The sequence below is a fragment of the Vombatus ursinus genome, unplaced genomic scaffold (genome assembly GCF_900497805.2).
Source record: "Vombatus ursinus unplaced genomic scaffold, bare-nosed wombat genome assembly UNPS02014770.1, whole genome shotgun sequence".
Classification (NCBI taxonomy): domain Eukaryota; kingdom Metazoa; phylum Chordata; class Mammalia; order Diprotodontia; family Vombatidae; genus Vombatus; species Vombatus ursinus.
Window position 1 is genome coordinate 1,653,161 of NW_020954548.1, and position 26,751 is coordinate 1,679,911.

The 26,751-nt window shown below is 35.6% G+C and overlaps 1 protein-coding gene across 2 annotated transcripts in view; it reads left to right on the forward strand.

Moving 5' to 3' along the window:
• The first annotated feature begins 205 nt into the window (after positions 1-205).
• Positions 206-26,751, forward strand: part of LOC114043699 (3-phosphoinositide-dependent protein kinase 1) — a 92,720-nt gene continuing 66,174 nt past the window's right edge. Inside the window, exons 1-5 of one of the 2 annotated variants that reach the window (XM_027862789.1) lie at positions 206-300; positions 736-850; positions 21,217-21,486; positions 23,955-23,997; positions 24,237-24,374. In XM_027862789.1, the coding sequence (XP_027718590.1) occupies positions 21,274-21,486; positions 23,955-23,997; positions 24,237-24,374 (394 nt within the window). In that variant the 5' untranslated portion in view covers positions 206-300; positions 736-850; positions 21,217-21,273. Of the gene's footprint in view, positions 301-735; positions 851-8,251; positions 8,328-21,216; positions 21,487-23,954; positions 23,998-24,236; positions 24,375-26,751 lie in introns of those variants that run through there. The other variant, XM_027862790.1, reaches the window with a different exon arrangement.

The window sequence follows — 26,751 nt, forward strand, 5'->3', positions numbered from 1 at the left end:
TCCTTAGTGCTTAGCACAGTGCCTGGCACTTAGTAGGTGCTTGTGTATTGACTGACTGACTTCCCAAAAAATTGCCTCTCCTAACTAACCTCTTAAATATTTATTTAAAAAAAATGTTTTATTGATTGCATTTTTCCCAACCTGGCCTTTTCTCAGTTTCCATCTCCCCTCACAATAGAACGCTCTGTAATAACCAAAGGAATACAGTTAAGGAAAAGAAATTAACATGTTGACCATATTTGACGGCATATGCCTCATTCCACACCTGGATTCCATCACCTCTTTACTGAGAGGAGGAAGGTATGTTTTATCTTCAGACTTTGGAGTCAAGATTAGCCATTACATTAATCTGAATTCTGATGTCATTTAGTATTGTTTTTCTTTACTGTAGCTGTTGTTCTCTTGGTACTTTTTTGCTTTACTCTATTTTAGTTCATACAGATCTTCCCAAGTTTGTCTAAATTCTTTATATCCATTATTTCTTATGGTTCAATAATATTATTTTCATTTCTTTTAATATTCCAAATTTAACAGAACACCAACTAAAATGAACATTTCCATCTACGTTGTGGAACAGAAGTACAGAATTGTATATGGAACTGTGAATCTGTTATTTATAGCTTGCTTTTCTTTTTAAATATATAGTGCAATTCAGCATGTAATTTTAAAAAATTAATTAAAAAATTAATAAAATCTATTTTTTCTCTTCTACCCCCATTGGAAAAAATAAAAAAGAAAAACAAAACCATTGTAACAGATATGCGTAGTCAAGCAAAACTAATTCCTGCATTGATAATGTCCAAAAAATATGTTTCAGTCTTCACCTCAAGTTCGTCACTTCTGACAGTAGGTAGGTAGCATGTTTTATCTTGGGTCCTCTGGAATTGTGGTTCATCATTCCATTAGTCAAAGTTTTTAGGTCTTTCAAAATTGTATTTACAGTGCTGTTTTTATTGTATAAATTATTCCTTTGTTTTTGCTCACTTTAGTCCGCATCTGTTCAAACAAGTCTTCCTAGCTTTCGTTGAAATTTGACCCCTTTATTGTTTTTCATAGAATAGTAGTATGCCATAACACTTATACATTACCATAATTTGTTCAGCCATTCCCCAATTGATGGGTACTACCTTAGTTCTTTTCCACCAAATAAAGAGCAGCTGCTATAAATATTTTTGTACATATTTGACCTTCTCTTCCTTGATCTTTTTGGTGTATAGTCCAGTAGTGGTGTCACTGGATTAGAGTATACACTGTTTAGTAACTTTTTGAGCATAGTTCTAAGTGCAGAATAATATTCTATTATGTTCACATATCATACATTTAGTTTTTCCCTAATGATTTTATATCCACTTTATTTCCATTTTCTGAATGTTTCATTATATATAGGACTTTCAATTGTGTCATTGGCCTTCTCGGGACATATGCCTAGTATGATTGATGGGTCAAAGGGTATGAACAGTTTAATGATTTTTTTTAGCACAATTATATGGTTCTAAATTGTTTTCTAGAACTGTTGGACCAATTCATAAATCTACCAACAGTAGTTGTGCCTTGTAGAGTCAGTACTTAATGTACCTCCCTTCTCACAGCCCCTCTAATAGTGACAGTTTCTATTTTAAATTATTTTTTGCCAATTTGACAGGTGTGAATTTAAACTATAGAATAAATAGTCTCTTTCCGAAAATCTGGACTTGAAACCTTGGAATCATCTTTGGCTTTCTCTCTCACACACTGTCTAGGTGCAAAAATATCAGTTCTTGTCATTACCATTCACACTACTGACAGCTTAGTTCAAACTCTCCTTACCTGTTTGCCCGGGATATTGGAATAGCTTTGGTAATTATTTTCCCTCCCTCCCATTTCTCCCCTTTCCAATCCAGCCTTCATATGCTCTCAAAATAATCTTTGTGCAAGTTTAACCATGTCACTCCCTTGTTGAAAAACCATCAATGATTAGCTTCTTATTATCTGTATGATAAAGATATAAACTCCTTATTCTGATATTTAAAACCTTTTTACAATCTAGCTTCAACTTTCTCTTCTAGCTTTGTTTTATATTACTTTCAAGACAAACTGAACTTGCCTTCTCCCTCTTCTCTGCATTTGTGCAGGCTGTCTTTTATGCTGTAATTCTCTGTTTTCATGTATTTGGTTCTGGACTCTTTCTGTTCCTTTGAGGATCAATGCAGGTGCCACTTTGTCCATGAAATTTTTAAATTGTCAAATATTCTAGCACTTTGCCTAGACTTTTCCTTTGCTCTTATTATATTCAGTCTTGTGTCACGCTTATTGTACGTAAATCTTATCCTTTTTAGATTGTAAAGTTGAAATTGGGGATTTCCAGTTTTTATTTTTATATTCCCAGTGCCTTGTAGAGTAAGCACTTAATGAGAGTGAATGATTCAAGAGCTAGAAGTTTAGAACATTAGATGTGAGAACATAACATAATAGAGTTGGAGGATCTCTGTAATTTGGTCCAACCTCATTTTACAAATGAGGATGCTGAGATCCAGAGAAAGTGATTTGTCCAGGGGCATTGAATTAAATGGTAGAACACTGTGCAGTGGAAATCTTGCTGAATTTTGCATGACAGGATCTGGGTTCACATCTCAGTTCTGTCATTTATTATCTGTATGATCTTAGGCAGATGATGTCACTTAACCTCTATAGTTTTCAGCTGGTCTGTAAAATGAGGGGTATGGACTTCTGATATCCCCTTCACCAGTTGATGGTTCTATGAGCCTGTGGCTCTAGAAGAGTGGTCTCTAGATTTTCTGTTAACAACTGTTTGTGGTAATATAGTAAAAACTGAGACCATAAGTGCAAAGAGGACACAGAATAGAGGAGCAGCCAGCTTCAGGTAGGTTTAATAATGGAAGTTTTCTTAGATTTTCAGTGGGGTAGTGGTTGTGAATAACTTGAGAGGAAGGATTAAAGTTTCCGAAGGCAGAAATGGGCAAATTGAGTAGGGGATAAATGGGCAAATTAGCTTGTTTAGGCCAGAGGGACTTTATTCCAACTAGAAAAATATGTTGTTATAGGGGATACAGGTCTTAGAATGTTAGCCAGGAAAAATATACTTGCTAATAACTTAGATATTTTCTTTTAAGGTTTATGTAAAGTGTTTTCCTTGCAACAGTCTTACTAGGTAGGTAGCATTCATTAATAATTTTAATGTTTTTGATGACACTTTAAGTCTCAGATAATAGCTGTTTATCAGTATTCTGTAGTAGGTATAGTGGAGATTTAAGACTGGGAATGAGTATGAATGAAAGGAGACAAGTATTTCTTTCTTCCTTTTTTTAAATAGATCTTTATTGATCACCAGGCTGGGCCTGGAGTTAGGAAGACTTGAGTTGAAATCTCAGACACTTACTAGCTGTGTGACCCTGGGCAAGTCACTTAACCCTGTTTGCCTCAGTTTCCTCATCTGTAAAATGAGTTGGAGAAGGAAATGGCAAACCACTCTAATATCTTTACCAAGAAAATCCAAAAAGGGGTCCTGACTGAAAACGACTGAACAATAACAATATCGATATTTTCTGTTTCTTACATCATCAGAGCATTGCATGTACTCCCCCTCCTCTTCCAGAGTACTGTCCTGTATGGGTAGCTCTTCGTTCAAGTCCCACTTGATAATTATAATTTTGTTACATTTACCTTTTTTTAGTGTCATTGTTCTTTTCATTCACATTGTTATAGTTACATTTATAGTTATATTTATAGTTATATATATATAGTTTATAGTTACATTTTAGTATTGTTTTCTTGGCTCTGGTTACTTCATTCTGCATCAGTTCATAAAGATCTTTCCATGCTTTTCTGTATTTATCACACACATTATTTCTGACAGGATAATAATATTCCTTTACATTCGTGTACCACAATTTGTTCAGCCTTTGCCTGATTGATGGGCATTTATTTGGTTTCTAATAGATTTCATCAATTGAGAACAAAATTTGCATCATAGGTCCCTTCCTCAAAACCATGTGCGTTCATCAAGCATTTGTTATTAATATTTATTATATGTATATCTATATATGGTTATATGTAGATATATAGTTATTATTATTTGTTACTATTAATATTTTATTATCTTCCATGTGCCAGGCACTGGGTATCTGCTAGGACTCGAAGACAAAAATGAAATATCTCCTGCCCTGAAAAAGTTTAGGTTCTCTTGGGCAAATAAATAGCATTTGTGTGAAAAAATAAGTACAAAAGATATACCAAGTAATTTGGATGGGAAGGCACTGGTAAATTTGTAAAACCACTTAACACAGTACCTGGCACATAAATGTTGTTGATGATAAACATGCTATTTTTCTGGACAAGATGGAAAGATGTGGAGTATTGAACAGTTGGGTAGATTTGGAACTCAGTCACTAGACCCAATGTAATTTGCAGTTTAGATAGGTATCTCCTCTGTGATTTATAATCTCAGAGAATTATGAGGGGACAGTGACAGGTTAAGTGACTTACTCAGGCTCACAGCCTGTGTACATCAGAGGCAGGACTTGAACCCAGATCTTTTTGATTTTGAAGACTCCCCCCTCTCTACTAGGCCACATTGCCTCTCATGTGGCAAACAGTAGGTGTTTCATAAATCCTTATTGATTGATTACTCAATTAAGGGAAAGATGACACAAAGCTGAGAAGATTATCTAACATGTTAGATGATAGTCAGGATCCAGAAAGCTCTCTGCAGGCTAGAACAAATATTTTAATCTAAGAAGATAAAATAAAAGAGAAATAAATGTGGAGTTCTATACTTTGAGTCTAAAAATGTCAATCCAATATGAGAAAGATAAAGGTAGATAGGCAGTTCCAGTGAAAAAGATCTGGATATTTTTGTTACTCAGCAATGTGACATGGCCACTAAAAAAGCTAATACTCACTTAGCTAATGCTGTTTTATGAGAAGCATAGTCTCTTGAACAAGGGAGATGAAAGTCCTGCTGTCCACTGCCCTGGGCAGACCACATTTAAAATGTCGTGTTTACTTAGGGATACCACATTGTGGAAAAGACACTGATAAGCTGTAGAATATGTGGAATAAGGAGACCAGGATGGTAAGGGTTGAGGGGCTGAGAATGTGCAATATGAAAATTTATTAAAAGCAATATGGAATATTTAGCTTGGGGTGGATAGAGAGAGATGGTAAGATGGCAGGGTGAAGATGATAGCAGTCTTCAAGACATTCGAGATATTTTTTTGGTTTTTGTTTTTGTTTTTGCTAGGCAATGGGGGTTAAGTGACTTGCCCAGGGTCACACAGCTAGTAAGTGTCAAGTGTCCGATGCTGGATATGAACTCAGGTCCTCATGACTCCAGGGCCAGTGCTCTATCTACTGTGCCACCTAACTGTCCCCAGGATTTTTTTTTTTTAAATAGAAAAGAGATTAAGATGTTCTGTTTGATGTCAGAGGGCAGAACTAGGAGCACTGGCTAGAAGTTACAGATAGGTAGATTTAGATTTTGCAAGGAAAAATTTAATAATAACTAGTACAAAAATAGAACAACCTGATTTGGTTCTTTCTCACAGGTTTTCAAGCAGAAATTGAATGACCACCTGTTGGAATGTTGTAGAAGGTATTTTGGTTATATAAGATTTTCATTACATGACCTCTGAAGTCCCTTCCAACTCTGAGATTTGCTAATTTTGTGCTAGGAGTGCTTTGTAGAATTTATCTAGTTTATCTAGTTAAGCTTTTTAATTTCATAGGCAAAGAAATAGGACCAGAGATAAAAAAGTTACTAGTAAGTTAGATGCACAGTTGAGACAAGAACCTAGCTTTTCTGGTGTTTTTAGTTTAATGCTTATATCAGTACTCCGTGTTACCTCATACTTTGGAAATGGCATAGTTAATATACTATTTCCCTTCTCTGTGTTTCAGTTCTTTCCCTCTTCTGTAAAATGAGAGTTGGACTAGGTTTTCTCTAAGGTCCTGGTTCTCACAGTCTGAAACTCGATAGTTGAGTCAGTACTGTATCTTTTGTAGAAACATTTTAGTTAAATTGTTACTTATCTTTTCTTTTTTAAATTAAGCATTTTTCTTCTTCCCTGCAGCCCCTTAGAAAACAAAATAAAAAACAAACCATTGTAACAAATGTTCATAGTCAAACAAAATTCCTGTTTTGACTGTATCCAAAAATGTATGTCTTATTCTGCATTTTGACTATGTCCTGTGTTAGGAGGTATGACTAGAATACTTCATTATCAGTTGTCTGGAATGATGGTTGGTCATTGTATTAATCAGAGTGTTTGTCTTTCAGAGTTTCTATTTAAACATTTTTATAAAAATTTATTTATTTTTAGTTTTCAACATTCACTTCCATAAGATTTTGAGTTCTAGATTTTCTCCCCATCTCTCCCCTCCCCTCACCTCAAGATGGCATGCACTTTGCTATAGGCTCCACATATACATTGATATTAAACCTATTTTCATGTTAGTCATGTTGTAAAGAAGAATTAGAACCAATGGGAGAAACCACGAGAAAGAAGAAACAAATAAAAAGAAAGAGAACAAATAATGTGCTTCTATATACATTTAGACTCCATATTCTTTTTCTGAATGTGGACAGCATTTTCCATCATGAGTCTTTTGGAGTTGTCTTAGATCCTTGCATTGCTGAGAAGAGATAAATCTATCAAAGTTGGTCATCACACAATGTGGCTGTTACTGTGTACAGTGTTCTCCTAGTTCTGCTCGCTTCACTCAGCATCAATCCATACAGATCTTTCCAGGTTTTTCTGAAGTCTGCCTGCTCACCATTTCTTATAGCACAATAGTATTCCATTACATTCGTATACCACAACTTGTTTAACCATTCCCCAATTGATGGGCATCCCTTCAATTTACAATCTTTTTTTTTTTTTTTTTGGCGAGGCAATTGAGGTTAAGTGACATGCCCAGGGTCACATAGCTAGTAAGTGTCAAGTGTCTGGCCTGAGGCTGGATTTGAACTTGGCTCCTCTTTAGTTTCAAGTTTTTTTGCATTACGAAAAAGAGGTAGAGGCCTACTAGTGGTATTGCTGGATCAAAGGGCATGCACAGTTTAACTACTTTTTTATCAGAGTGTCAAATTGTATTCCAGAATGGCTGGGCCAGTTCACAGCTCCATCACCAGTATTTAGCTATTATTTTGAATGTAGATCAGTAAACTAATTTTGAAAAAAATAAATATAGATATGAACACTGAAGTGCACTGAGATGTACATTCAAGTGGACTGTGTAGTATATTACTGTGAAAGTTGAACAAAAGTCTTTTTCAGTTGGTTCTGTGATTTTGAACTAGAACAACACAAAATATTACTTACTTTAGTATGCCAAGTTTAGTTTTGCTTCGTCTTTGGGGAAAAAAAAGATGTTCTGAGTGGTTGGATTTCTGAGGCTAAATTTTTAGCGGTTAGATTTGGAAGGGCTTATAGATTACCTGTCTGAGCCAGTCTTTGATTATACTTTGTAAAATGTTTTAAAATATTAATTTTCAAGTTTTAGAAATGTTTTTCATGTTGAATTGAAATGTTGAGTATACCAATTGAATTAGTTCTGTGAAAAGTGCTTCCTCATTTGCCTCTGTTTATGGCTTTTTCAAGTCTCTTATACTCTCTAGACAGCTCTGTAGCAGTAACTACAATTAGTAGATAGACCATTAGAAATAGGCAATTTCAGGACTAGATAATAGGTGATTTCTCTTCTGTCTGTTAACAGACATTTCCTTTAGCCAATACAGTTTTAGATTTTTAAGGAATATTAGAAAATATCTAGCCAATTAAAAAAAAAACCTCATACTGTAATGAATACTTTGGTAGGCTCCTTAATAGTTGACATTTTTTTAATGAGTGTGCTGATGAACTTCCAAGAAAGTTCTAAAGGACTTTCATCTGACTTACTATTCATGGGAGATTTGCTCAGTGGATAGTAATCTTTCAGCAAGCATTTAATAAGTGTTTACTATGTACTAGTCCCTGGGGATATTAAAAAACAAAACAAAACTCCAAAACAAACCGATAGTCCTTGGCCTCAAGCAGTTTAGATGGAGCTTATATTCTTTCTGGGGAGGCAACAGGTGTACACATGTGTAAATACAATATATGTGTGTGCATGCATGTGTGTGTGTGTGTGTGTGTAAAATACAAGATTATTTGGGGTAGGCACTAGCAGCTGGGAGGATCTGGAATGCTCACTTTTTCTGTGACTATTATAAATTCCAGTATCCTACCCCACCCCTTGTTCTGACATACCTTAGGTTGTATTGGAAAACCCAGCTGCCTTTCTGCAGGGAAGTGGCATAGTGCTATAGTGACTGTCTTGGAAGCTTCCAGGTAAGTTCCTCCCTGGCACTGCTATCTCTACCCATCCTGCTCTCTTTATATGGTGCTACTGTTGCCATGGGGTAATATATACCATGTCCACTTCAGTGACTTGTGCTGGTCAGAGTGGGTAGAGAGTGCTGTTAATGTTATTCTCAGACATTCAGTTTTTTCAAGAAACAGATATTAATCTCTGATTATGGGTAGATTCCTATGCTAGGGTAGCATATAAGAAATATTATAGCTGAATAATAAATAATGTAGAGTAGAACCTAAGAGCATAATAACCCTATAAGATCCAAAGGGAGAAAAATAATTTTTGATTTGAGAGTATTAGAAGGTTGCATTATGAAAGAAGTTGTCATTGGAACTGGTCCTTGAAGGGATGGGTTAGATTTCAATAGATAGAGATGGGGGTTAAGGTAACCTCTTCATACCTTTAAAGGTTTTTTTCTTCTACTTTACTCCTTTCCATGTGCTCCATAATTCAGTGATACTGGTTCCCCCTTGCCCTCTTTTAAAGACTAGGTCTCCATATCTCTCTCAGGCTGGAAGTGCAATCTCCACTCACAGGTCCAGTGTCATCACTGAATGGCATGGAAGCTTTGACCTTTTCCCTTCATTACTAGGCCCAGTTTATTCTCCTTAGGCAGCACCTCCTTTGCTCCTAGCCTTCCTGGGGGCTCACCATATTGGTGCAGAACTTAGTGTGGAAATCAGATTAGCTTTAGCTCTACTGTTCATTAGAACTCCCATGGTCAAGTGATTCACCAGTTTCAGCCTCCCCAGTAGTAGGGATTGTTGGTATATGCCATCATGCTCACTGTGCAGGGTATTCCATCTCCCATTTCTGTGCCTTTGAAAGTACTTTCCTGAGTTACACCTGCTTTTTAAGTTTCCATGGCTTCAAGAGTCGACTCAGATTCCACTTAGTGCAGGAAGACTTTCCTAGTACCCCCAGCTACTGGTGCTTTCCCCTCTGAGATTATCTTCCATCTATTCTTCATATAGCTTATATATGTAGTTATTTACATGTTGTCTCCTCCATTAAACTGTGTGTTCCTTGAGGGCAGGGAATATTCTTGATTCCCTGTCCCATGGTCTTTGAAAAAAAAATTTTTTTCAACTAACATTTGTTTTCTCTCCCTCTTTCCTTCTCTGCTCAAATGAACAAAAAATAAAAATAAAACCCTTATAACAAGTGTAATCAGGCAAAGCAAATTCCTTTATGTAGTACTCTTTCCACAAGCCATGTGCTTCTATACTAGCAGTTTTCTAAGACAGAGGTGGACACCATGGGAAGCCCTAATAGTCAGAGCTGCATATGGTTGGCCAGACTACTTTAAGCAGTGGATATGGAAGCAAGAGATCTGGGTTCATAGGATCATAGGTTTAGAGCTGGAAAGCACTTGAGATGACATTTAGTCCAAACACCTTCATGGTACAGATGATGAAACTGTGGACCAGAAAGTTTCATGACTCTCCAAGGTCACATAGTAACTGGTGGAGATAAAATTTGAATCTAGACCTTCTGACTCCGGCACTTTCTACAGTATCATGTTCCTACTCCTGCCTCTGTTGTTGTTAACCTAATGTGTGATATGAGCAAGTCATATTTCAAACTGTGAAACAAGGGGAGGGTGTTTTCTAGCTTTAACAATCTGATTCTAAAAGAGGGAATAAATTTGCTAGTTTGAGGGGATAGGGATAGGAAGGTTTTTGTTAATTTTAGTGGCTACCTAATACGGAAAGATTTTTTTTTACCATTCTTTCTTTTTTTCTTTTTTTTTTTTTTGCAAGGCAGTTGGGGTTAAGTGATTTGTCCAGGGTCGCACAGTTAGTTAGTGCCAAGTGTCTGAGGCTGAATTTGAAATCCTGTTTCGAGGGCTGGGGCTCTATCCACTGTGCCACCTAGCTACTCTTCCCCACCCCCTTTTTTTTTAAAGGATAGGCAGTGGGGTTAAGTGACTTGCCCAAGGTCACACAGCTAGTAAGTGTTGTGTGTCTGGGGCCGAATTTGAACTCAGGTCCTCCTGAATCCAGGGCTGGTGCTCTATCCATCCCCCCCCAAAAAACTATTTCTAATGCTAGATTAGCTTGAGCTGTTTCTTTTGAATTTGATGTTGGTTTTTCCTGGTTTTTTTTTTTTTCCTTAAATAAATTTCAGATCCTTAGGATGTGCCAAGCCTTTGGTAGCATCTAAGAATGGTACTTCTAGCATTTTAAAACATTACTGATTTTGAGTTTTGTTTTCCCCTTGTGTTCTGTAATGTCAAGCTGCTATTTTATCCTGACCCTATAAGGCTTCAATTCTCAACCATTATCTACTGGTTTTATGTTGTGCAGTCCGGTGGGCATAGTGTTATCCCTATGCAAGTTTAGAATTTAGACTCTTAAGTATATGTTTAACTTTATCAGAGTAATAGAGAAATTAAAAGTACTTTGGAAGGATAAAGTTTATGGCTCTGAAAAACATTGTTTTATGATCTGATGGGTTTTCCTTGGGAAAAATAATTTTTGAGGGTGTATTATTAATGATTTTCAAGTCCATTATTAAAAAATTAACAGGATGTTTGTATTTAGTGATACTCCATTGATTATTAGTAACTTGGTGTCATGAAAAAAAATACTCCTTGGACTTGAGTTCTTGAGTGGATTGCCTAACTTCTCTGAGGCTCCATTTTCCTATTGAAAAAATGGAGTTATCTAGTAATAACGTTTTATGTACATATATGTATATATGCATATACATGTGTGTTTATAATCCTATACAGTTTACAAAGCATTTAAAAAAAATTTTTTTTTTTATCTTTAAACAATTGGGGTTAAGTGACTTGCCTGGGTCACACAGCTAGTAAGTGTTAAGTGTTTGGTTTGAGGCCGAATTTGAACTCAGGTCTTCTGACTTCAGGGCTGGGTGCTCTATCCACTGTGCCACCTAGCTGCCCCTATAAATCATTTTTCTTGTAATCTTCTGAAGTGGGTAGTACAAGAATTATCCCCATTTTATACATAAACTAAGTCTGAGAGTGGTTATAATTTGCCCAAGGTGATCCTAAGTAATGGAGTTTGTTCCCAGACTTGGCTCTTCTTATTCTGAGCTCATTTGCCTTCTCTTGGCTGATTATTTCCAGTTTATCATATATCTGTATTTATGTATCTATATCGGTCTTGTTTGTTGTACATAGTTACTTGCATGTTGTCTCTTCTATTGGATTGTGAGCTTCTTCAGAGCAGGGACTTTTATTCTTTCTTTGTATTCCCTGTTTTTAGTGCAAGTACATGATAGGCATTTAACAAAGGTTTATTGCTTTACCCTGATTGACTATACCATGTTATGTACTACCTACTTTGCAAGATTGTTTCAATTTCTACAGAAATTTAAGTTTTAGAAGCAATTAAGTAACTTGACTACACTTCTGATAGTTTAGGGTCACAAGTGGGTGGCAAAAGGATTAGAATAGGCTGGGAAGGGATGATTCATCTAGTTTCTAAGTCTGGTCTTTGCTCCTAGTTCTCTATCAGCTTAACTAATATATAAAGAAGATCGGTTGTTATTAAACTTGAGCCACCACTTTGTGCTTGGTGGAAACCACTTTGGGGGTAGTTAATCCTGGTTTTGAAAACCTGGTAATCACCATTTATTTTCCAGATCATGGCATCGTGCCTTAGAAGGTTATTGATGTGATTCATTAATGATGCATTCTAAAAAATCCTCTTGAAAATATTATTGTGAAATTCTTAAAACTTTCCTTTTGGAAATAATAATCTTCTAAAATGAAGATTTGAGCTTTTTCACGCTTTGAAGAGGATTCTTTCTTATGGTTACAGAGTGATATTTAAAAATACACTTAGAATGATAGATTATTATTTTCTTTAAGTAGAGAACTAAAAATATTCAATAATTTAAACTCCTGATAAAATGAAAGTTAGATTTTTTTAAAAAAAGCATCTGACAGATATTAAGGGCAATTGGGTGGTACCATTGAGTGCTGGGCCTGGAGTCTGGCTTCAGACCCTCATTAGCTGTGTGACCTTGGGCAAATCATTTAATCTCTGTTTCCTCAACTACAAAATGGGGATAATAATACCTCCCAGGGTTATAGTGAGAGTGAAATGGGATATTTGCATAGTGCTTTGCAAACCTCAAAGTGCTACATAAATGTTAGCAGCTATGACTACAATGATGATGATGAAGACAGTGAAAATGACTACTACCAATTATATTTATCTATTCAAAGAGAAAAGTTTTTAAAAGTCAGACTTTTTGAGGGAGAGTAAGATGCCCTGTAAATGAATTTTTTTTAATGTTTTTCATATGTGTGGAATATGGATATTATCCCACAGATGTACAATAGCTGTTCTTACATAGAGAAATATTGTACAGGGACAAGTGTTTCTTTGTACTTAGTAATACTCCACTTAATACTCCACTTAATATAGTGGAAAAAACACACCTTGGACTTAAGTTCTTGGGGTAGATTGCTTAACTTCTTTGAGCCTCAGTTTCTTTATTTAAAAAATGGGGTTACTTAGTAGTAACCTGTGTGTGTGTGTGTGTAATCCTATATAGTTTACAAAGCATTTTTCTTACAGTCTTTTGAAGTGGGTAGTATGTTATTTCCATTTTATAGATAAGCTGAATCTGAGAGAAGTTTTGATTCTTCCTAGATCTGTAATTCTGATTCATGCCTTTTTTTTTTTTTAAGGCAATTAGTGTTAAGTGACTTGCCCAGGGTCACACAGCTAGCAAGTGTCAAGTGTTTGATCTGAGGCCGGATTTGAGCTCAGGTCCTCCTTACTTCAGGGCCGGTTCTCTATCCACTGCACCACCTAGCTGTCCCCCTTCTTTGCTTCTAAGGAATCGGAGATGTTAGACTCTTTTTAGCACCATTAATTATACTCCAAATAGAATATTAGAGCTAGGTATACTTTAGCCATCCTCTAGACCTCTATAAAATTGAAGAGATTGCACTATATGGATTTCTTCGTTTACAATCGCTCCCACCATCTGTTGTACCATCTATGTCTCTTTTGCTGGATCACACCCTCTAACTGTAGGTGTCCCTCAGGGTTCTGTCCTAGCTCCTCTTCTGTTCTTCCTCTATACTACTTCACTTGGTAATCTCATTGGCTCCCATGGATTTAATTACCATTTTTATGCTGATAATTCTCAAATCTACCTTTCCTGCCCCAATCTCTCTGCTGACCTTCAATTTTGCTCCTCCAACTGCCTTTCAGACATCTTGAATTGGATGTCATGTCCAAAACAGAACTCATTATCTTCCATCTAACATCTCTCTCTTCTCCTTTCCCCCTTCCTTATTACTGGAGAGGGCAACACCATCCTTCCATTCCTCAAGCTCACAACCTAGAAGTCACACTGAATTCCTTACTATCTCTATTGTCAAATGGTTTGTTGCCAAGGCCTGCCTATTTTGCCTTTGAAATATCTCTGGAATATGCCCCTTTCTCTCTTCTGACTCTGCTACCACTCTAGTGCAGGCCATGATCACCTCACACCTGGACCATTGCAATAGCTTGCTGGTGGGTCTGCCTGCCTCAGATCTCTCTCCATTCTAATCCAGTCTTCATTTGACCACTAAAGTGATTTTCCTAAAGTGCAGGTCTGACGTTGCCACTTTTACTCAATAAACTCCAGTGGCTTCTTATTACCTCCAGGAGCAAATACAAAATGCTTTGTTTGTCTTTCAAAGCCCTTCATAACCTAACCTCCTCCTACTTTTCCAGTCTTTTTACACCTTACTGTCCAGCACATACTCTTTGATCCAGAGACATGGGCCTCCTGGCTGTTAATGAACAAGATACTTCATTTCTCGCTTCTGGGCATTCTCTCTGGCTATCCCCCATTCGTGGGATGCTCTCCCTCCTCTGCTCCAACTACTGACTTCCTTGGTTTCCTTCAAGTCCCAACTAAAATCCTATCTCATACAGGAAACCTTCCCCAACCATTCTCATTTCCAGTTCCTTTCCTCTTTTAATTATATAATAACATTATTTAATTAATATATAAATATAAATGTTAATAATACAGTAAATAAAGTATAATTATTTATAATATAATTTAATTATTTCCTCTTTATATAGCTTGCTTTGTATATATTTGTTTGCATGTTGTTTTCCCCATTAGATTGTAAACTTCTTGAGGACCAGGACTGTCTTTTGCCTCATTTTATATCCTCAGCACTTAGGCCCATGACTAGCACATAGTTAGTGCTTAATAAATGTTTATTTTTTGAATTGAAAAGTTACATGATTTCTATGATAGTTATTAAAATAATATTATAAAATAAAATGGTATCTGTTTTATTTCTTTACTAAAGGACCTTATAAATTTTATCATTAAAATGGATTATTCAAATAGGATGATATTTTTGAAACCCAGGTGTTAGTCTTTTTGTAGCTATTGGCTGTCTACTATTTTTGAAAGTAATAGAAAGATCAGGATGAAAGAGCTCTTTGGGTTTTGCTAAAAGGAAGATTATCGGGAGACTTTGGGATTTGAAGTTCTTAAAAGTTATGCTGCTTCATGCCTTTCAAAATTGTGTTTCCGCTCCAGTGTCTTGTTCCAATAACAACTAATATTTGCATAGTGTCCTAGGGTTTGCAAAGTGCTTTCTTCATAAGAACCCTGTGAAATGATATAAGTATTATTACCCCCATTTTAAATGTGAGTAAATAGAAACTCAAGAGTCAGTAATCAAATCCAGTTTTTCCCAACCTCAAGACCACCTTGTTGGCTCTGAATCACTTTCCTGCATGCACAGGTCGTTTCTTTATTGATAAAATTTTTTCTTGATTCTGTTACCCTTTCTTACTAGTCTCCTAGTGAGTTTTTTTTTTTTTTACTACTAGTCTTATAGAATGAGTAGTCTATATTTGTTGCCTCCATTGCCTCATCACCCATTCCTTAATCTTTCCTTAATCATCTGCAGTTTGGTTTTCTTTCCCACCAATTCTAGAAAACCAAACCCTCAGAGGTTACTAGTGCACCCTTCATTACCATTAGCTTTTTTAAAAGTCTTCTTTCTCTCTGATGACTTTTGAGCCTTTGATCATCCTTTTCTTCTTGAAATTTTCCCTCCTTTTTTCTACCCAAGAAACCAGGAAAGTTCTTGGTTGTTTCTATGAAAGATAACTCTTAGTGGGTAAGTCACTTAACATCTCTGACCCTTTGTTTCATCATCTTTCAAATGGAATACTTGACTTGATATATCAGGTTGTTATCATCAGCTGAGATATGTAAAATACAGTGTAAACTGCATAAGACTTTATACATATCTGCAATAATGATGATGCCTCTACTCTAGTTCTACTCTGGTGGAGTTGAAGGCAAGTTGTTTTAGATCCTCTACAAAGTTGAGAAGACTTTGAGTGCAAGACTACCCATAGACACCTTGCATCCCCTGTTGTCAGAATTTCCTGATAGCTAACTATGTAGAGGCCATGATCTTCAGAAGACTGACTGCTATATGATTAATTTTTTTAGGGATAGCATTCATGTAACAGTCTAGTGAGATCTGATGAAGTTCTGATCCATATTGATAAAGGCGGATAGAACTGTGGATCTTTTGCAATATTAAATAAAATAATTAAACTGCCTTTGTTTGAGAGTGATTCCTTTTAGAGTAGGATTACATTTCTTTTTATCATTTCAAAATTGTGGATCTACCAAGATGGTTTTTCTGTATATACATACATTTGTGTATGTATAAAGGAGAATTGACTTCATGTGTTCTTTATAATACCTTGCATCAAAATAAAAAAGACTTTATGATGCTGTTTAGAGGGACCAGAACTATGTTTCTTTGTGTGTTTTTAAGCCTTACAGAACTTAAAAGTTGCTTAGTAAGTAAATTTTTTCCTAAATAATGTCCAAATTATTGGGTATAACCTTACAGTTAGTGAAATTCCAATGACTGACTGCCATTCGGAAACAATATTGTCATCTTTTAAAATAGCTTTTTATTCAAGTTTTTGTTTTGAGTAGCCTGGTAATCCCTAAAGGTGTTAAGAAAGAGTGCGTTTTAATATTAAAAAATATATTTTTTGGGGCATTTTAATGTTTTGTTTGTATTGTTTTACTAAAACTTTGGCCATATACATAATGCACCCCTGGAAATTATTATTTATTTTTAACCATTAAAGTTTTTTTTTTTCCCCTGAGTTCCAAATTCTCTCTGTCCAGTCCCTCCCCCACCCACCCACTGAGAAGGCAACAATGTGCTATCAGTTTTACATGTGAAATCATGCAAAACATTTTCATGTTGGTCATGTTGCAAGAAAAAGAAAGTGAAAAAAATTATACTTTAATTTACACTCTGAGTTCATCAGTTCTCTGTCTGAAAGTGGATAGTGTTTTTCATTATGAATCCTTTGGAATTGTCTTGGATCATTGTATTGATCAGAGTAGCCAAGTGTTTCACAGTTGATCATCGTTACAATATTGCTGTTACTGTGTACAATGTTCTGGTTCTGTTCACTTCACTCTGTATCAGTTTACTTAAGTCTTCCCAGGTTTTTCTGAAACCATCTTGCTCATCATTTCTTTTGGCACAGTAGTATTCCATCACAATCCTGTGCTACAACTTGTTTAGCCATTCCCCAGTTGATGGCCATCCCTTCAGTTTCCAGTTTGTTGCCACCACAAAAAGAGCTGCTATAAATATTTTTGTACAAATAGATCTTTTTCTTATTTCTTTGATCTCTTTGAGCTACAGATCTAGTAATGGTATTGCTAGATCAAAGAGTATGCACAGTTTTATAGTCTTTTGGTTGGCCATATATTTTTAAGTTGGATGTTTAAAGGCCCTGCTACTTCCCTCTGAAGCTAATTTGTATTTTTTCCTAGTCTTCAGTGAAATTCGTTCATATGAACAATAGAGATTTGACTGGTAGTACTTTTTTCCCCTTCGTTACTTTTAAAAATTCAGTTAACAAGCATTTTTCTTTTCCTTCTACTTTTCTTCTTCTCCTCTCCTTGGAGAAAGAAGAAAATATACACATGTGTGGTTACACATATGCATAGTGTACCAAAGCAAATTACCATATTATTCTTGTCCAAAATGTACATCTCATTCTGCATAGAGACCAGCACTTCTCTGTCTGGAGGTGGGTAGCGTTTTTTTCCTTCAGTACTTTGGCGTCATGTTTGGTCATTACTTTGATCAGAGTTCATAAATCTTTAAAAGTTGTCTATGAGGGGCAGCTAGGTGGCATAGTGGATAGAGTACCAGCCCTGGAGTCAGGAGGGCCTGAGTTCAAATCCAGCCTTAGACACATAACACTCACCAGCTATGTGACTCTGGGCAAGTCACTTAACCCCAATTGCCTCACCCCCCCCCAAAAAAATTGATTTACATAAAAGTTGTCTGTCTTTGCAATGTTGCTTTTATATAAATTGTTTTGCTTGTTCTTCTTATATCACTTTGCATCAGTTCATAAGTCATCCCTGTTTTCTCTGTAACTGGCCTTTTAGTCAATTCTTATGATATGATAGTATTCTATTACATTTATGTACCATAAGTTTATTCCCTAATTGGTGGGCACCCCCTTTGTTTCCCATTCTTTGCCACCACATAAAGAGCTATTACAAATATTTTTGTACATGTGAATCCTTTTCCTTTTTCTTTCCTCAATTTAAAGTATAGACCTAGTAGTGCTATTGATGGGTTACAGTCTATATGTAGTTTAGTCCCTTTTTTGTCATAGTTCCAAATTATTTTCCAGAGTGATTGTATCAAATTTACCGCTCAACCAGCAATGCACCATTGTGTCTCTTTTCCCAGTCTCTCTAGCATTTGTCATTTTGCTTATTTGTCAGCTTTGCCAATCTGATGAGATAGAACTTCAGAGTTGCTTTAATGTTCATTTCTCTATTAGTTATTTGGAGCAGTTTTTCATAATGCTATGGATAGTTTGGATTTCCTTTTTTGAAAATTGTTTGCTAATATTTTGACCATTTATCAGTTGGGAAATGGCTATTATTACTCTAAATCTGAAACAGTTTTAAAATATATCTTGAAAATGAGACCTTTGTCAGAGAATTGTGCTGCAAAGATTTTTTTCTACTTGTTTGTTAGTGTAGATGATAACTTTTTCTCCTCTCTTTTTCCCTCTCCCCTACCCACTCATTAGAGGAAAGACCCAAGTGACTTAGAACATTTTTGCCTTTTCTGTTTACTGTTGATAGTATTACATTATTTTAACTTTTTCTAGGATTCCTAAACTCTTTTAAGAATTTTGAGATTAATGAAATATGGTATTTCTTCATATTTAATGCCATATTTAACTTTGGTTTTGTCCCTCTACTGTCTAGAGCAGTGGAATAACAAATAGTACTTCCCTCCTCCAAATAATAACTAAAATTCTGTGTTTTTATATCACCAGTGTGTGCAAGGGTACAGCACTTCATTATATGGCATTATTTTTAAGATTAGCATCATGTTCAGTCCTCAAGATGACAATTATATAGTGTTTCTCTCTACCAAGAAAATCCAAGTAAAATGAATTTTAAGAAATGATTTTTGTGTGGCGTTCATGTGTGTTTTTGTGTGTGCACACTTAGATGAAAAGTGGCAGAATTGGACGAAAATATTGTTAACAGTTTTCGAGAGTGACCCATGACTGTCATTTACCTTAATTTTTCTAATTCTGAGTTCTAATGTGTTATGCAACTAATGTGTGTAAGGTCCTGTGTTAGTTATTGGGACACATAAAAATAAGTATGACAACTTGCCCTGAAAGAATTTATGGGTTATCTGCTGGGAAGATTATGGTATATACACAAGTAATTAAAATATTAAATGTAATGTAAATATATAAAGATAAATACAAAGTGCTATGTGATCTAAGTAAGCCACGTTGATTTCTTTGAGCTGTGCCTGTATTTCCATAGGCAGTTGTGTTTTGTTAGGTTTTAGAGCCTAGCTTCTGGTTAGACATCTTCATCAATTTTTGTACTGCTTATTAGCAATCTTATTTCCTTGTTATCTCATCAACATCTGTCTTAGGTAGTATTAAATGAGATAGCATGACAGTTTTCTCTTGGGCCAGATTAGATTTTGTTTTTTAAAAATGTAGTGCATTTTCCATAGCTCTGTTGCTAGTAGCACATAGTATTTATTCAGAGGTAAAGATGTATCTGTCTCTGTTTAACACTAAGCTCCTATGAATGGCACTGAGGTAAATGCTTTATATTTGTATGGCTTTTTATAAAAAATATGCTTCCACATATATTAGTGAGGGGGCTAAAATTTTATTTGTTACAGTTACATTGGGTACTAGGATTGTAGGTGGAGGAAGGAATTATCTCTATTTTACAGGAAAGGAAACTGAACATCAGAGAAATTAGTGACTTGTCTAGGGTCATATAACTATTAAGTGGCAGAACTGAACCCAGGTCTCCTTATCCCTCCTTCCCTGTTGTACTTTTCTGTAACAATAATGATGATTGAGTAGCTTATATTTTTCATTTAATAACAATAAAATATCCTTCATGTGCCATTACTGTCCTGGTATCATCAGGATGTGTATTTGTATTTTGGAGTTGTTTTTTCTGATAGTAGGGATTTGCTTTATGCTGAGGCATTCAAAATATACTCTTGACATAGTCCTCCTTGTGACTTATAAAATCATAGAATTTTACAAGTTACTTTAAATATTTTTATATAGAAAAGATGCTTCATAAATATGCTTCCCAGTTCAGTCAACATTTCCATGTACTGCTGATAATAAGAATAACATTTATATTGTCTTTTGTGTTTACAAAATGCTTTGTGTGAACTTAAGGCACTGTATAACATTTTAATCTTACTGATGAGTAAGCAGACCCAGGAAAGTATTTGAAAGCTGTGTCCCAGTGTTTACTTCCATTAGATACTGTATCGTACCGTAGGCAACTGCACAAAGTAAATATGTATATGTAACGAAAAGCAGATTTCCCTGGCTTTGATAATAAGTATATTCACAAAAATTATTAAATAGTGTCCCACCTTTGCTTTCATCACTTTCTCCTATGTGCTGCTTGTTGTGGTATAGGTAGCAGCCTGTCTTGCCCTGCTCTTGGCTCTAGATGAACTGACTTGTTCACATACTAGTTAATAGTAGAGCTTAAAGTAGTATTTAGGTCTCTTAACTCTGAGTCCACTACTCTTAGAATAATTCCATGTTTTTATATAGCACCTTTAACTTGAACATGCTTTTATGGTTGTTGTCTTATAAAACTCAAAGTGACCTAAAGCTGCTTGCACAGGTGCAGTCCCATTTTCACAGATGTAAGGAGCATCAAGAACAGTTCGATCCCATTGTTGCATAAACATTTTTGAATTTTATTTTGTGTTGTAAAGAGCTTGGGCATATACCCTTCATAATACTGCCTTGGCCAGTGTCATTCTTCATTCAAGTCATGGAAGCCAACTATCATGTTGTTCAACTGATACACTGAGATGCAAATCTAATGACTAGAAAAGGTCCAAGTTGGCTTTTAAGCTCCAGTGGCATTAACCCCTAGCCTGCCTACCATCTGTTTTGTTTTATGGTACTAATTTGTGAAATGACTGTCCTGGGTTAAGAGGGAAATCAGTTTCTAAGGAGCAGTTGTTCTTTGTACAAACTTGGCCATTCCTTCCGGAAATCAAACCTGCATCCCTGCTTAGTCTCTTTTTGTTACTTGAAGTCAGAAGGAAGAAAAATTAACTATAGCTGTGAATCTGACCCAGGTCCTCTGACTGTAAATATCCATCATACCACATAGTCTTTTGTTTACTTAAAATGGTATTGTTTGCCTTGATATTTTTATTTCTGGGGATAAAATAAGAAAATAAAGGTAATAAAATTGGCTAAGTGTAAACTAATTGCCCTTATCCTTCTTTCCTTCTAGTATGATGCTATTCCCATACAAACTAGTGTGGTATTATGTTCCTGTCCAACCCCATCAATGGTGAGAAACCATACAGATTCCAGCACTCCCCCTGTCATCGTTCCCTGTAGTAGTAGACAGGGGTCTACCATGGATGGCACTGCAGCCGAGCCAAGGTCTAATTCCAATTCCTTACCACAACATTCAGGACAGCAGCTACCACAGCCTCGAAAGAAACGGCCAGAAGACTTTAAGTTTGGAAAAATCCTTGGTGAAGGATCTTTCTCAACAGTAAGTATATGTATAGTAATTATTTTAATTAATATTTTCTTTTGTGGGGTGATGCTTTGGAGCTTTGAGTTAGAAGATTCTGCTTTAATGATAATTTATAGGTTCATAGATGGATTCATAGAATGTTAGGTTTGGAAGGATTCTTTGAGATAATCTCCCATAACCCACTTACTTTATAGATGAGGATACTAGTTTCATGTTGTATTTAATAATGATGAGAGTGAAGAATAGGCAATTGTTCTAGGTAAATATCCATCCCATGAGATATATTTCCTTTGTTATGAAGGTGGCTGAGATAACCCTTCTCAATGTTTATACTGCTTGTTTTCCATTTTCAAATTATAAAAATTGTATTTTTTAATTTATTTTATAAAAGTACTCACCAAATGAACCATGACTTGAATTTCTCCAAGTAGTTAATTAGTTTCATGAGCTTTTGTCAAATAAATGATGTCATCTTGGTTTTGTTAGCTGTGACTCAGGGAGGTTCTTCTGATCCTTAAGTTGAATCTTGGAGTCAGTTTAATCTCTCTGCCAGTTATTTGGTAACATTTCTTGACCTTGGGTACTCTTGTTTCAGTAAAATAGATAATGAGGTATTTCCCTGGATGTTTCTGCTTATTAGATTTTAGTACTTGAATACAGTCTTCCCTTGCTTGTCTCTGTGGAGAAGCTGTGTTTTATGAAAGAAAATGGGTTTGTAGTACAAGTAGAGTAGTCCAGTCACGTGAAAGAGAGTTTTACTTCTGAGAGCAGTTTAACTTGAAGTGAAAAGCAGGAGTTGTTTGAGAAATGCATGGAGCTTTCTCACATTTCTCTATAATAACATTGAATTCACAGTGTTGGTAAATTTAGGGATCAGGGCCACAAGCTCAGGTCTTTAGGCTCCTTGTCTATTGTGCTTCCGCCATACTGTGCTTCAGTTCAGCCTTTGTTAGCAGAATCACAAAGAAGTGGTTACTTTTTTGGTCCACTTGACAATTCTCAAATGAGAAAATAGAGTCTCATGGATGCCTAGGTCAGAATTTCTTTTCTTTCACTATTTCTAGACTTCTCAGGTTGTTATTATATGTGTACATTATGGATTAACTTCGCTGAAAATGGAAGTGGTAGTGCTGCCTTAAATGCTCATATCTCCAGTTTCTGGGCAGGCCTCAACGTTGGTATTCATAGATGATTTCTGAAATTAGTGGCCAAAAATATGGCCATTGGGTAGAAAAGGGCTGCTACCATATTTTGTAGTGCCATGATTAAGCCATCTTTTATTAGTAAATTGGTAATTTCGTAGATGTTAGTGCGTGGAGACACTTTAGAAATCATCTTGTCCAGCTCTCTTTTTTAATTGGTATAAAAATTGAGGCCTAGATAGGTTAAGCACCTTGTCCAAGGCCCACAGCTGTGTGTGGGACATGAAGTTTTGATCTAGTCCTTACTGCCATATTCAACGTGTTTCCAATGACGGAACACTGTCTTTCACTGCTGATTGCTATGTAGCAGAGCCAGGGGGTGTGATGGGCAAAACAAAGCTTTAAGCTCTGGGCTCCTACCTGCTGGGTCTCTAGGGAGTGTGGCATAGTAGAAAAAGCACTGGTCTGGGAGTCACAGCAATGTTATGTTTAGTCCTGTAGTTAAGAGTCTAGGTCTGTGGCTCAGTTCTAGTTCACACTCTTGTGTTTAACTTTCTGTGGAACCTTGGGCAAGTTACCTCCCTTTTCCAGGCTTCATTTTGCTTATCTGTAAAGTGAACAGAATGGATTAATAATTTCTAAGGTCCTTTTTGTCTCAAGCATACTAAGATTATAAAATGGAAAATACGATAACAGCTCAGTCAGTTGATTTTTTTTTTCCCAGTATGTGTGGGCCTTGTGGGACTGGGCCATATTTTTACAGTATTTTTATGAGAGACCCAGCACATCAGAACAAGATGAAATCAAGAATTTATTACAGAAAAACTCAACCTAGTCCTCTCTAATCTTTCAAGTTTACATTTTGACTATGTTTTAGAATATGTTCGATTTACTTTATGGGAAAACTCTTAAAAATTTATTGAGATTTGCCAACTCTTACTGACATTAGTACAGGCATACTCTTAGTTTTTTAATGAGTCTTTAATATTGACTCGTTTGGTTATAATTTGCATTTTTCTTCTAAAAATATAATAGAGCCAAAAAGGTTTGTTTAAATGAGGATTCTGATGAATTCAAGTTTTACTGTATTTCTTCATTTGACCTGTTATGAATTGCATCCATATTATTGATAGCAGATTGATTATGATCCTTATTTGTAAGAATATACATATTTATTCATATTTATAACACATTATCTTGTCCAGTTTTGAACTCATTGTATGGTACCTATGTAGACAGAAACAATTTAAAGCTTTATGTTGAACCTAATCTGGTTATCTTTTGTTGTGTCCTTTGTCTTCTCCTCCCTTCCCACCTTCCTTTTCCCTTTTCCAAAAATAGGTTGTCTTGGCCCGAGAATTGGCAACTTCAAGAGAATATGCTAGTAAGTAATAATGCATGCAAGTTTAGTATACAATCTATAAATAGAAAAACATGGTTGCATTAAAAAAGTCAACTTTATTCTATACTGATTGCAAAGCACCTATAAATACTTGGTTTTTTATAGGCTATTAAAAATGTGTAAATTTTAATAACTAATGTATGGAATGCATTAATAAATTGGGTATTTAAATCTTTATGTTACCAGTCTTAGTAACTCATTTCTTTTGGTTTTTGTTTAAGTTAAAATCCTAGAGAAACGGCATATCATAAAAGAGAACAAGGTACCATATGTAACCAGAGAAAGAGATGTAATGTCCCGCCTGGATCACCCTTTCTTTGTAAAACTTTACTTCACATTTCAGGACGATGAAAAGCTGTGTATCCTTTGAAATACCATTCAATATGATCAAAGTAGACCACAAAATATTTAATCAAAACAAAGCACTGATTCCTAATCTTTTTTGGAGTTTTGACACCTCATTGTTTGATGTCTTAACCTCTCTCCCCATCTCCCCTATAATATGACATACATTTAAAACATGAAAATAATTTAAGATAAATTAATTTGGAGACTTCTTGATAGATTTTGAAATAGACATGCTCAAAGAGGACAACCAAGACCAAGACTCAGTGAATGAGAACATTATTCCGTGTGAAAATAGTTAAAGGAATAGGTGAATGTTTTTTGGTTGCAATTATAAATGAGCAAATTTATTTCAGTTTCATCAGGAGAATTGTAACCTTGTGTAAGCAATATCTACACACACACACACACACACACACACATTGTTTAAATAAAAAAGAACAATTCCTCTGTATTAAAACACTTAAGTTCACGTAGATTATTCTCAATATATTGAAAATACACATTTCATTTATAGATTTCAATGAAATCTATAATCGAAATGAAAAATAATTTAGAAATTTAGTGTTCCATAGAATCCTGAGTTTGTGAGAAAAAAAACAAATTCATGTAAAACTGGTAATACAGAAGAGAAAGTAAGAATAGCTGTCAAATGCAGAAGGGTAGGTTTGGGATACAACGAGGTATTGAATACAGAAACCCAGACTGGCTTTCTTGTGGTTTCTCACGTGTGATATGCTCCTCCATCTCCTGTCTGTGCACTTTACAGTGGCTGATCCCACTCATCTTTGCCTCTTGTCATCCTTTGTTTCTGTCAAAATTTTGCTCAAGTGCCCCTTCTATGGGAAATCTCTTCTGATCCTTCTGATTGCTAATGCTTTTCTCTCACCCCACAACTCACCTTGCATGTTTATTTTGAATATGTTTGTGCAGTTTTTTTTTTTTTACTAATAGAATGTAAGTAAACTCCTTCAGTGCATGCCCCATTTCATTTTGTCTTTACATCTTCAGCACCCAGCACGGTGTCTGGCACTTAATAAATGCTTGCTGAGTGATTCATTTGTTCATCCTTGGTGGATGTCCCTTTACTTTGAAACCCCACTGTATAATTGGGAACAGATTAAGGACTAGTCTTGTGGTTTCATTGGTATAGAGAGGTCCTGGGTGAGGAAACTACTTCTACCAATGCAGATTGGTATTGCAATTTATGATTTTTACAATTTATTGCCTTAGAGAGTTGCATTGGGCACTGAGAAATCAAATAACTTGTCCTGGGTCACACAGCCAGAGGCAGGACTTGAATGCAGGTTTTCTAGCTCTCTGCATTGAGCCACTGCACTGATGTGTACCTACAGATTCTTTTTACTATCTGCTTAGGAGAAGCATAATTAAGAAGGTAAATCTGCTATCTTGCCAGCATATGATGCTTTTCAAAGTCAAATATAAATATCTTTTGGAATGTTTTACTATTTTAAAATTACTCTATACCTGTGTTTCCCACTATTAGTGTAGATAATTTAAAGCTGGCTAAATTAGTGTTTCATTGCTTCCGTGTCTTTTAGCAAAGGCAGCATGTAGAAGACATTTTTATGTGGAAAGAAAAGGAAGAGAACAAGCATTTATTAAGTGACTACTATGCACCAGCCATTGTGCTAAGTGCTTTACAAATAAGAAGCCTTTTAAGGATAAGAGGTATCTAGAGACATATCTGGTTCCTTACCCTTTTTTCCAGGCAGTTCTACATGTAATTCTAAATGAGGATAGTTTTTTAAAAAACAACACAAAACTATCTTGAGATTTAACTGCAATCCTTAAAGTCAACCAATTGGAAAGTTTTTTGTTACCTGTAAGCTTCTTATTTTAATTTAATCTTGTTGCTTGGGAATAAATAAATGAATCAATTTATATACCAAATACTCATTAAATTCCATGATAATAACAGTATTAATAATAATAGCTAGTAGTTATATAAGCCCTTTAAGCTTTGCAAATCATTTTATATATGTTAACTCATTTGGTCCTTGCAACAACCCTGTGAGGTAAATTTTACTATTATCCCTATTTTACATATGAGAATACTGAGTCTCACAGAGACAAGTAACTTGCCCAGGATCCCACAGCTAGTAAGTATCTGAGGCAGGATTTGAACCTTGATTTTCCTGAGTCTAAGACCAAGGCTTTACCTACTGTGCTACTTAGCCAAGAACCTAAATAATAACCATTGGTGAAGCTGATACAGAAGCCACTTTTTTTCTCTGCCATGTCCCAAGATGTCAACTTTGGTGGCTTAAAAATTCTTCCTAAATGCCTTTGATCTCTATGTGCTCATCAGTCATATGCCATTAGGGCTGGACTTTTGTCTTTAAAGGGTCCGTCTGAAATCTTAAATTT